The 12,659-nt window shown below is 45.9% G+C and overlaps 1 protein-coding gene across 1 annotated transcript in view; it reads right to left on the bottom strand.

Moving 5' to 3' along the window:
• Positions 1 to 12,659, bottom strand: part of LOC136591277 (ecto-ADP-ribosyltransferase 5-like) — a 31,497-nt gene that overhangs the window by 18,175 nt on the left and 663 nt on the right. Inside the window, exon 2 of the mRNA XM_066588495.1 lies at positions 3,006 to 3,107. Coding sequence (XP_066444592.1) covers positions 3,006 to 3,062 — 57 coding nt within the window. The 5' untranslated portion in view covers positions 3,063 to 3,107. The remainder of the gene's footprint in view (positions 1 to 3,005; positions 3,108 to 12,659) is intronic.

Genomic DNA, 12,659 nt, shown 5'->3' with positions numbered 1-12,659 from the left:
GATAGATAGATAGATATGAGATAGATAGATAGATATGAGATAGATAGATAGATAGATAGATAGATAGATAGATAGATAGATAGATAGATAGATAGATATGAGATAGATAGATATTAGATAGATATGAGATAGGAGATAGATAGATATGAGATGGATAGATATGAGATAGATAGATAGATATGAGATAGATAGATATTAGATAGATAGATATATAGATATTAGATAGATAGATATGAGATAGATAGATAGATAAATAGATATCATTACAAGAATCTTTAATTATATCGACTGTCAATGTTCAACATGGAGGGGAGATGAGCAGGTGAAGGAACTAGGAGCACAGGAGGTCTTCTCATCCATCCTCCCAGTGGATGGCCATGGAATAAAAAGATGGAACAGGATTCTAGAGGTGAACAACTGGCTACGTTGATGGTGCCATCAGCAAAGATTTGGATTCCTAGATCATGGAGTGAATTACCTATGTGATGGACTCCTTGCTAGAGACGGGTTGCACCTTGCAAAAAAACAGGTAATCATATATTTGGTGGGCGCCTTGCTTCACTCATCAGGAGAACTTTAAACTAGAACAATATGGGAAGGGAAGTGAAAGCCAAAAATATGCAGCTAATTAATACATTTAAGAACCTCACTATTAGAAGTGGAAAGAAAGAACAAAGACAGAAAATTCAGAAGGCAAGTAGAGGTGCAAGAGACCCCGATCACAAACTAACATGTTTCTACACAAATGCCCAGAGCTGGGAAACAAACAAGGAGAATTGGAGCTCCGAACACAGGAAGAGACATATGATGTCATCGGCATCACGGAAACTTGGTGGGATGATACACATGATTGGATACAAGGCTTGAGGGATACAATGTATTTATAAGAAACAGACCTAATAAAGGGGAGGGGGTGTTGTATGTTAGGAGAACATTCATCTGCACAGAGATTCAAGCTTCAGAGCTGGGAGTTCTGTAGAAACTGTTTTGGTAAGAATACAAGAAGAGAACAACAGAAAGGACACCATTGTAGGCATTTACTATAGGCCGCCGGGACAAGCAGAAGATATGGAGGAACTCTGTCTACATCAGATGGCCAAGCTCTCAAAGAAGCCCAACATAGTGATCATGGGACATTCTACCCATCAGACATTAGTTGGGAATCTCTCAGGTAAAAGTAATGGATCCAACAGATTCTTATCCGCTCTTGGTGACAACTTTATCTTCCAGAAGGTAGAAGAGAAAACAAGGTGATCTGCCATCTTGGACCTAATTCTTACCAACAGGGAGGGAATGGTTGAGGAAGTAAGGGTGGCCGGGACCTTAGGAGGCAGTGATCATGATATCCTTGGATGTTGGATAACAAGGGGAGGAAGACCTGAGAAGACTCAGACCTCGAGGATGGATTTCAGAAAGGCAGATTTTAATGAACTCAGAAAGAGGAAGAAAGAATCCAATGGCTGGATGTTCTTAAAGGAGATGTCTCATGAAAGCAAGTGGGGGTATACACTTCTGTATGGCCATATTAATACACTTTGTAATATACATCGTGCATTAATTATGAGCCATACAGAAGTTATTTCACTTACCTGTTCCGTTGCTGGCGTCCTGGTCTCCATGGATCCGTCTAAAATCGCCTCTTCTGGCGATTTTAGACGCGCTTGCGCAGTCCGGTCTTCTTGTTTTCTCAATGGGGCCGCTCGTGCAGGATGCCGGCTCCGTGTAGCTCCGCCCCGTCACGTGCCGATTCCAGCCAATCAGGAGGCTGGAATCGGCAATGGACCGCACAGAAGCCCTGCGGTCCACCGAGGGTGAAGATCCCGGCGGCCATCTTCACAAGGTGAGTATGAAGACGCCGGACCGCGGGGATTCGGGTAAGTACTATATGTTTTTTTTTTTAAAACGTCTGCATCGGGTTTATCTCGCGCCGAACGGGGGGGCTATTAAAAAAAAAAAAAACCGTTTCGGCGTGAGACATCTCCTTTAAGGACAGAAATGTCCAAGAAGGGAAATATTGTGAAATCAGAATCTCAAAGCACAATTGTTAACAATCCCTAAAAGAAGGAAGAATGGGAAGCATTTAAAGAGACCCGGATGGATGAACACAGAACTTGTACACATGTTAAAAACAAAGAAAAATATGTTTAGCAAATGGAAAGAGGGGGGAATATCTAAAGAAGAATATAATGGGGTCTGCAGAAACTGTAGGAATAGTGTCAGAAAGGCACATACAGAAATGGAGAAATTTGGCTAAGGAGCAGCACATGTGAAAAAGACTTGGGGATACTAAGAGAGCATAGACTGAACACGAGTCAACAATGTGATGCAGCAGCCAAAAAGGCAAACCCAATTCTGGGATGTATTAAGAGAAGCATAGAGTCTAGATCACGTGAGGTCATTATCCCCTCTACTCTTCCTTAGTCAGACCTCATCTGGAATACTGGGTCCAGTTCTGGGCACCCCACTTTAAAGAAGACATCAACAAACTGGAGCATGTTAAGAGAAGAGTTACCAAGATGGTGAGTGGTCTGCAAATCATGCCCTATGAAGAACGGTTAAAGGATCTGGTAATGTTTAGCAGCAGAGAAGGCTGAGAGGACACTTAACAGCTGTCTACAAATATCTGAAGGGCTGTCACAGTGCAGAGGGATCAGCCCTATTCTCATCTGCACAAGAAAAGACTAGAAGCAATGGGATAAAACTGAAAGGGAGGAGACACAGATTAGATATTAGACAGTGAGGGGGATCAATGAGTGGAACAGGTTACCACGGGAGGTGGGGAGTTCTCCTTCAATGGAAGTGTTCAAACAAAGGCTGGACAAATATCTGTCTGGGATGATTTGGTAAATCCTGCACTGAGCAGGGGGTCGAACCCGATGACCCTGGAGGTCCCTTCATACTCTACCAGTCTAGGATTCTATGATAGATGGATATGACACAGATAGATAGATAGATAGATAGATAGATAGATAGATAGATAGATAGATAGATAGATAGATAGATACCCTTGATAATGAGAACAGGTAGAGGGCAGCCAATGCTTCCAGAACGCTCAGGATCATTGTCTTCTCACAAGTATATACAGGATCAGCGTCTTATGATTTGAGCTATCAAATTCAAAATGAAGCACATCAGTTATTCGTGGATTACATACATTGTATATATCTGCAATCAGAATCCCCCCCTCATTACAATTCAGACTCAGATAAGAACCGGGCAATCAGCTCCACAGGAGGTCTACATGGTGTCTCATGTCTGCACACTTCTATGGCGGTTATCTTAGTCCTTTTTTATAGTCTTAATTGAATGATGGCGGCCATTTGTAGTAGTATGTTGTCTCTAAAGTTGTCAGTAGTCGCACAATTGCTAGAGCCACCATGTGGCCATCAGGAGAGTCAAATAAAATGGCAGAGGCACGTTTGACTTTCAAGCAATGTAAGAACATTTTGAAATGATATTGAAAATGTGAGGATGTGTGTGAAGTACGACAATGGGGATGTGAGTTTGGAGCAGAATCACCAACCTGCCTGACAACCACACACATTCGTGATGTCAGAGACCTATGGTGCCCTATGACCTGCACAAGCAGGGATCTGAGAGATGCAACAAGTCCTGCTCCCTCGGATATGGTGATGGATCAGTTTACACGCTCACCACTCCGTCAAGCAATGTGCATGTGAGATGGGAGTCAGCAGATGAAGCCTACAGTGTATTCTAAGAGATCTCAGTGGAAGGTTTACTTCTCCAGATTGTTACTCGCCATAAATGAGGATGACCCAGATCGAAGATTGCAGAACTGGGAGCGTTACATGGTACATGAGGAGGTTGTGCAGAAAATAGTCTGGTCCGATGAAGTGAAGAAGCGGTCAACGGTGAAAGTGGTGGTGTCTCCCACAATGGATGGAAACCCATAGACTCTGTAATTAACTGGACACCTCGCCCAATGGTGGGGTCAGGTTGTCCTCTCCACTGTCCCTCCACCTCCTTAAGGCGGCTGCGGCCTATCAGCCGGTTTGGAGCCAGTTAGTACGTATCCCCAAGCATATGCATCCATCTCCATGTATTCAAAGTCAGAACGGCCCAGTTTCATGCTTAAAACCTTTATTAAATAACATGGTGGGTATGAACAGTATGAACGGACGGGATCTCCGGGCACGAAAATTAAAGTCTGGCAAATAGTCACGAATAAACAGGAACGAGGGCACAGAACCATGAGAAAAGGCCTCGTAGGAGGAGCAGATGACATGTCTAACTTTCCCTCTTAATAGAAGTCCTCTGAGGAACAGGACGCATGTGACCCTCCTGTTCGCACCCACAGACACCAACCCTCCCCTTAAAGTGATAGTATGTTCATTATAGTAAAACATAAACTAAAGGGGTAAATTATACACTGTGGTGTTACCGCAAAACCACTACCCCCCTTATAGAAGAGCAATTTAAACTAAATGATTCGGTAAATCGTCATTATTGTCTATATTGGGCTCTGAAGGATTCATGTGGACCAAGCAGTCAATTTAGGAAGGCTCAGTATCTGGTGTGGATGGTCATCCAGGGGTTTAATAGGACCATTATTTTTTGAAGACACCATGACTGGCCTGGTGTACCTCAACGTGCTGCCCACATCTGATTTACCGGACACTTGTGTGCTTTGTGCAGATGAGGAATTTTACTTCCAGCAAGATGGCGCACCACCAACTACCACTGAGCCATGAGAGCCTTCTGTTAAGGCACTCCTACTTAAAGCAGCTAAGAACTTGATGACATTCTGCCAGGACGTTGGATACGATGTAGAGATGCTGTTGAATTCTCTCCTCGCCCCCCCTGACTTCAAACACCTTGACTTCTATCTGTGGGGAACCCTAAATGATGTGGAATACTGTAGAAAACCAGCTGCACTACGGAAAGAAATTGAAATGTCATGCAGGGTAAGAAAGAGTATGGTATCTCCTTATGGAGAGCACCTAGAAGGTGGGAGGAGACTTATAAGGCCATGCATGCTCCTCTGGGAAATATGCAAATGTGAGATGGAACAGTCCCTCTACTGCACAATGTTGAGTGAAAACCACCCCGAAACAGCCTGTCTGTGTATGGTCTTCTTTTCCTTTTGGAGAAGATTCTGGCTTTGTCTTACACTCCCACTCATTGTAACAAAGCTTGTTAGAAGGTCTGTCACTGACTTGCAGGAATGCTGTCTTCCAATAGTGGGCGCTGTAGAGGCATTGCTCTATCTTCTCATTAACACTTCCTGTTGACACTGTAACTGTAGTGCAGCAATTCGCTGAACGGAGAAGTCTCTGGGTGCTTTAATGCAGATATTTTTTATGGTGGATCTTATATACATTTTTTTAGGACACCCTGTATAACAAGCGATGTCTCCAAATTAACTACAAGATGCCACTTTAATGACTTTTGCAGCAGGTCGTAAAGCAAAAAGGGCTCCACTAAGTCCTAAAGATGCCGGTCATGGAGGGGAGAATAATTCTGAGACTGCAGATGTGATGCATAACCAGACAGCAGCTTCTGACTGAGGAATACAGAACAAGGCTAGGTTTCAGCAAAGAAACTGTCCAAGTCCTGGATGGCCTAGTGAAGAGCTGCTGACTGGATTGCCCTGACACTAAAATTCTTGGATCTGTTTGCTGCAGCCGCATTCTTCACATCCTTCCCAAGATTTTCTATGCAATTCAAGTCAGGTGACCGTGACGCCACTCTGAAATCTTCCAGGACTTCTTCTGAAGCTTTGGTGCCTTGGTAGACTGTGAGGTCTGCTTGCGACCTGTTGGAAGGTCCAGTGATGCCCAAGCTTCAGCTTCCTCAAAGAAGACATAATGACATTTTCTCCAAGACTTCCCAGATAGGTGATGGAACCCATCTTGTCTCCACATGCTGAAAGTTTCTAGCCACAGAGCATCACGAGCCTCCGCCATGCTTCACTGTAGGCAGGGGGTTCTCTTCAGCGTCTGCTTTATTTTACTTCCTCCAAACACACCTTTGTTCCGGAGGCCCTAGAAGTTCCAGTTTGGCTTCATCACTTCAGAGAAAAGCCAAACGCCTATGGTTATTCATATGGTTTTCAGCATACTGGGGGCGCCCACACGGTTGTGGTTTTTTTAACACGATTGTCAATGGGAGTTTCGAATGTTAAAAACACATCGCAGGTTTGTGGTTTGCGATTTTTGCGCGATGCATTTTTAACATTAGAAAGTCCCATTGACAATCGCATTAAAAAAACGCAAATGTGCAGGAACCCTCAAGGGGATTTTTCTTGTGCTTTTCGGTCAGTAGAGGTGACGTTTTGGAGTTTCAGTGTTTAGTATGAGTCACCAGATCCTGCTGAAGGCCTTTTGCAGTCACTGGAGGGTTTCTGATCACCACCTGCCTCCTCAGGAATCTGGTAGCAGCCGCTGATGGCGCCCTCTTTCTACCACATCCAGGTAGTGCAGCCAGTGTTCCTATAACTGAACGTGCAAACTGCTTTCAACTGTATCTCTTGGAACATTCAGTTTGTATCTTTTCGTGTCTTTTTCCTTGGTTGTACAAGGCCATGATCTCTTCTCTTACCTTTTTAGACCTCTCTCTTGACTAATGGTGTATTGGGGTGACCGTCACAGACCCAAGATTCCAGGGGGGTCCACGGCCGTTCCAATCACTCCTATTATAGTCCATGCTGCTAAACCTCCGACCACAGGGTTAGCACTCTTTCACACAAGCATAGCGATTTTTGGTTGGCCATGTCACGACCACAGCGCAACCAAAAATCGCATGAAAAGATGCACAACGGGACCCAAACCGAAAAGATGCGCAAATCTGCAGTTTGTGTTCCCCTTTCAGACGACGTGGGTCCAGCGCATAAACCCAAGCCCTGAATGCCGTCGGGTGGGGGGAGACAGTTTAGCTCCCCTACATTGCCTCCCTCTTTCTGCCCCCTCGCTGGCTCTCAGCAAGGGGAGGGGACGGGGCAGGAGCAAGTGTGCTAAGCTCCCGCCCCTCTCTGCCCCCTCCACCCCTTGTCAGCTGTCAGCAAGGGGAGGGAGTGGGACCTTAGCAAATAGCCCAAGCGAAATGCACACCATGTGCGCTATCTTGGCCGGCTGGGTGCTTTTAAGCCACAGGAATACGCCCATCTGAACTGGGGCAGTGTATATCAGCCAGGCGTGAAAGTGCAGCCAATATATACACTCGTGTGAATGAAGCCAGAAACTCCTTACTACACACAGCCTTTCCCTTTTGAGATTGCCAAAAAACTCAGAGCAGGACATCATCACACCTCCCCTCACCTGCTCCAGTGTCACAACCTAGGGAATGCCTTGGAGAGGAGTGAGGATGTCCTGCTGTGCACCTGTGAGACCATCATACAGAGAGGGAAGGCAGTGAGGGTATGAAGGAGGTTAACATCTTCCTTGCTCTGTGACCAGAGGTTTAGCAGGTAGGCCAGGCACTCTACGATGGGCCACAGAGAGGACCTATATTATTTGGAGCACAGAAAGCGCCCTAGCATTAATTGGGGTAACAGAGAATGCTGCTACTAACTGGGGAACACATAAGGACCTATTGCTAATCGTGGCCACAAATGGGGTCACTATTACTAATTGGGGCCATGGAGGGTCTTATAACTAAGTAGGGGTACCCAGGAAGGCCCAAGTTGAGTGAACAGCCCCGGGCTCGTGGTCCCCTTAATCTGTCACTACTTTTTAATTAAGCCATATTTCTAATATGCAATCAAGCACCACAGACAACAAAGCCCTTGCCAGTCCAGATATGTGGTATGTTTTATCTCAAGCACACCTGATGCAACTAATGAAGCTCTTGATTAGTTACATCAGGTGTGCATGAGAAAACTCCTGATTTGTAAATGAGGAATTCTATTCAGGGTTGAATAGACTGCAGGAGTCCATAGAAGTGTCATTCTGTGGTCAATTTGCTTGTTATATTAGTTGCGATGTACTATTTAAATGGTTCTTGTCAAATTGGTTTTTTTTGTAAGCAGTTGTGGTGTTTCTGTTCTTCCAGGCGCAGTGAGTCACCCAATGCTTCTCCTTATCTACAGCAGTTAAGCTATAGCTCAAACATTACACTTGTATAAAAGGAGAAGCTAAGGAGCAGCGCTGTCACTGGAGGATGAGGAGCTGAGGAGCAGCGCTGTCACTGGAGGATGAGAAGCTGAGGAGCAGCGCTGTCACTGGAGGATGAAAAGCTGAGGAGCAGCGCTGTCACTGGAGGATGAAAAGCTGAAGAGCAGCGCCGTCACTGGAGGATTAGGAGCTGGGGAGCAGCTCTGTCACTGGAGGATGAGAAGCTGAGGAGCAGCGCTGTCACTGGAGGATTAGGAGCTGGGGAGCAGCGCTGTCACTGGAGGATGAGGAGCTGAGGAGCAGCACTGTCACTGGAGGATTAGGAGCTGGGGAGCAGCTCTGTCACTGGAGGATGAGAAGCTGAGGAGCAGCGCTGTCACTGGAGGATTAGGAGCTGGGGAGCAGCTCTGTCACTGGAGGATTAGGAGCTGGGGAGCAGCTCTGTCACTGGAGGATGAGGAGCTGAGGAGCAGCACTGTCACTGGAGGATTAGGAGCTGAAGAGCAGCACCGTCACTGGAGAATGAGGAGCTGAGGAGCAGAGCTGTCACTGGATGATGAGAAGCTGAGGAGCAGCGCTGTCACTAGCGGATGAGGTCATAGCGGATGAATGCTGTCACTCCACCACAAGGACTGACATGCCGCCGTTCTTTTCTTTTATTTGATTTCAGTTTTGGGTCCTGATTTAGGGGTTAGTTCCCCGTAACTACGTACTTTGGTTGCACTTATCTACGTATCTAGCAATCAAAGTCAGCTTTTATCTGCTAGGTAGTTATACTCTATCTGTAGGACTATAGGGACTGCAAATCGTGATTCTATCTAACGGCTTTTGGGTCTGGGATATATCTCCCTACCTCTTTCTTGTACGTAGAGGATAGTTATGCTTTTCTACTGACCACAGTGGTGACTAATCTTCGTCACGCTCTAGGTCAATTATTCCTTGGTCTACTGTTACCTACAGTGCACCTTAATTTCCTCGGTGCATTGCATCCGTAAATGGATGCAAATAGACCATACTCTGGCGACCACTAGTTTCCATCCACTATTCGTGATATCTATGTGGTTTCCTTAATCAGACTTTAGCCACGACCCAACACACCAGTTGGGATCAGCGTACTACAACCCCTGAAGAACCCACTAGGTGGGGGAAACGCGTTGGGTGACGCGCTCTTGATGAGCTAATTTTTCACGTGCTAGTCATTTCTACTATTTTGACGCACGCTGTAATACCAGACCAAGCACGTGATTCGCCTTTGTATCAGATTGAATCACCTTCGCTTGGATTATGACCAATGATCTACACCAACAGAGTCTTATCGCATGACTCTAGCTCTTCATTGGTTATACTAGTGGCAATTGTTTTTGTCTCACAAGTCGAGCGTAAATTTACAACTCGATCTCTTTCTGGTCACCAGTTACAGGTGTCCGTTTATATCATAACTCCTCTTGTGATTGTTTGTGTGTGTTTTGTTCTTCTTTTTCTTTTAAGTAATTTAATAAAAGGTATTTTTTAACTTTATTAGTTTGGAAGGTCCTAGAAGTAAACTTTTCACTAGCGGATGAGGAGCTGAAGAGCAGCGCTGGAACTGGAGGATGAGGAGCTGAGGAGCAGCGCTGTCACTGGAGGTTGAGAAGATGCCAACAAGGAAGGTGTCTGTCCACAATAAGGAATCTTTCACACGAGCGTATATCGGTCGCCATTTTCATGGCCGGCCGATATACGCTACGATCTGATGCATTGGATTTTAATGCATCAGATCACATGGCCATATTCCCACGGCGTAAAAGCACCCGGCCGGGCCAAAATAGCGCCAGGCCCTTTAACCCCTGGGGCTATCTTTCCATCCAGAGTATGTCGGCCGCTGCATGGGCTCCTATGGGAGCCAATGACAGAGGCCTTCTGTCTCCTCCCCTCCATACCCGCTCCACCCCTCTCATTGCTAGCTGCGGACAAGGGGCGGGAGCTTAGCTCCGCCCCCATCCCGTCCACTCCCATAGCAAACAGCCAGAGGGAAGGAGAGAGGAGGTGAGCCGGCGAGGGGGAGGAAAGGTGAGGCAACGGCATTGCGGCCTCGGCGTATATGTCCTGGGCCCATGTTGTCTGAACAGGCACACAAACATTAGATTTGTGCGCCCGTTCACACGTTTTTATGGCGCCAGTGGGCTCACGTAATGACGCCTACGGCCATGTGAGGCCCAGAGATCAGAGGAATGATTTGGTGTAAATGTGAATTTCTATAACCAAATAGGAGTGGTGGTTCCAGACGTTTCCAGAACTACTGACATGTGGCCTCTTGTGATGTTTGTACAAATGTCTATATACCGATTATACACCAATTGTACAGTGAATATACAGTGACTACATACAGATTCTAAACTGATTATACACATATGATATACTTATTACACACTGATTATATACTTATACACTAGCTGATATACCCGCCCTCGCCCGAGTTAATTTGATACAGGTGTTTAGATGTTGTTCGCACAGAAAATTTACTCGCACAGTTACTTTAGAGTAACTGAGGAATAAAATCTGTATACACATAGAGGAGTGTTAGATTCTCCTCAGGCTGCATGTACCGATGTCCCTCTGCAGAATGTGCCGCCCTGTCCACTCTACTCACTTAGGACCTGAAGAATGCTCAGACCAAATTTCATGTTTGTATGACGCCGGGAAGTTAGAGAATTAGTGGCGAGTCAGTCGGTCAGTCAGTCAGTGAGGGCTTTCAGCTTTATATATACAGATTGTACACTAATTATATACTAATTACAGATAGTCCCCCGCCTACGAACAAGTTCCATTCCAGGAAGCTGTTCATAAGGGCATTTTATTCATATGTCCGAACAAATGTTTGTTTGGATGGAAAGCGCGGGTCGATCCTGCTCCATACAATGTGAGTGCGGCTGTTTCTAACAGCCGACACCGATCTGCAACAGGTCTGACAAGCCGCGCCGCTCATCGGAGCTGTTAACCCTTTAAACGCCTCTGTCAGAATTGACAGTGGCGTTTAAAGAGTTAACAGCTCTAATGAGCGGTGTGGCTTGTGGGACCTGTTGCAGACCGGTCATTTTTAAGAAACAGTCAGCAGCCAACGTTTGGGGGTCCCGCACTGCCTCCCACGATAAGATCTCAGGTTGCCGTGCGGTTGCCATGGTATTCAGGGGAATTCTAAAAGGCCCCAGGGCTGCCGATGCCTATCAAGCCGTGTCTATACACTGATTAAACAGTGATTATATACTTATTATAAACAGGCCCTGAATGTGTAAAAAAAACGCAAAATGCGGTGATACATGTGTGAAAAGCCTCAGTCATAGCGCAAATACATGGTGTGAGGCGTGCGCAAAAAAGCATACGCCCGTGTGAAGAAGCCCCCCACAGTGTAGACATGTAATAAAAAAAAATTATTGAGACTGTTTAAAAACACGGCATAAAATTAAGTTCCGGCGTCTTACTCCCATATAAGTCAGAGACGGAGCGCAGGCAACGGAAACAGACACATGTATATTACACTCACACAAGAACCCTAATAGGAGCGTCTATAAGCAGGTTCCCTTATGGAGGTCAGAGGCTCCATATGAGCCTGTCCTGTCTAATTAATAGAAGACTATAAGATGCCTGTAGCCCACCATCAGGGCTGCCGGTTATGCTTCATCATTTATTATTTTATGCATCTACTTAGAAGCCTGCCATCAGGGCGTCTAGGCTTATACTAACTAGTGGGGCTACAAGCAGGACTCCTTTCTGAAAGTCAGTGAGCTTAGACCAATTACTTATAGACAGCGAGCAAAAACCTCCAGCCTAGTCAGTAATCACTGTAACAGAGATTTCAGCTGGGCTCCAACGACTAAGTTCTACTATCAGCTGGCCAACAGCGGCTGGTATAGAGCTCTGTATCACTGACTGAGCTAATACTAAGGTTAGCTGATAGCTGGGGCTATAGTAATTCCCCAACTGAAGGTCCTGTGCGTGGTAGGTGCACAAAAATAGGACTAAGAAACATACCAATCAGGCAGCAGACCCATGACAGATCGCTGCGCCCTCCTGCTCCGCGATGGTCCGCTCTTCAGCCGCAGGTCATCTACTTGTTAGTACTCACACAACATATCTGCTGCACTAGGTCTAATCACACACTTAGGGGTAGTGAATACGGTCCCCCATCGCTGTGTAGGTTCAGGGGTTCCTGATGGACTGTCATCGTGGCAGGGAAACGTGTGGAACCACGGAGCACAAGCCCATCCTAAACACTGCGATCTAACCTACGTACTACATGAGATGAGAAGTTACTGATTGTACATTCATTACACGTCCGCCAACCATTGTGGAAGAGAAGTTATGAAACTCCCATAATACCGGCGGCGGCCCGACTCCTACTGTCTCCTACTAAGTACACAGGACCGGCTAATAGCTGCCCCCCATTAAAGAACCTGCTCATAGCCGCTCCAATTAGTGTTCTTGCCCGAGTTTTATATACGTGCGTCTGTTTCAGCTGTCTGCGCTCCGTCTCCAACTTATACGGGAACAAGATGCAGGAACTTAATGCCGTCGTGTTTTAAACAGTCTCAATAAAATGTAATCCCCTTA

Source organism: Eleutherodactylus coqui, chromosome 1, assembly GCF_035609145.1.
Source record: "Eleutherodactylus coqui strain aEleCoq1 chromosome 1, aEleCoq1.hap1, whole genome shotgun sequence".
In the NCBI taxonomy this organism is placed as follows: domain Eukaryota; kingdom Metazoa; phylum Chordata; class Amphibia; order Anura; family Eleutherodactylidae; genus Eleutherodactylus; species Eleutherodactylus coqui.
Note: the sequence above shows the minus strand (reverse complement) of the source record. Positions and strands in the feature narration are given on the sequence as shown.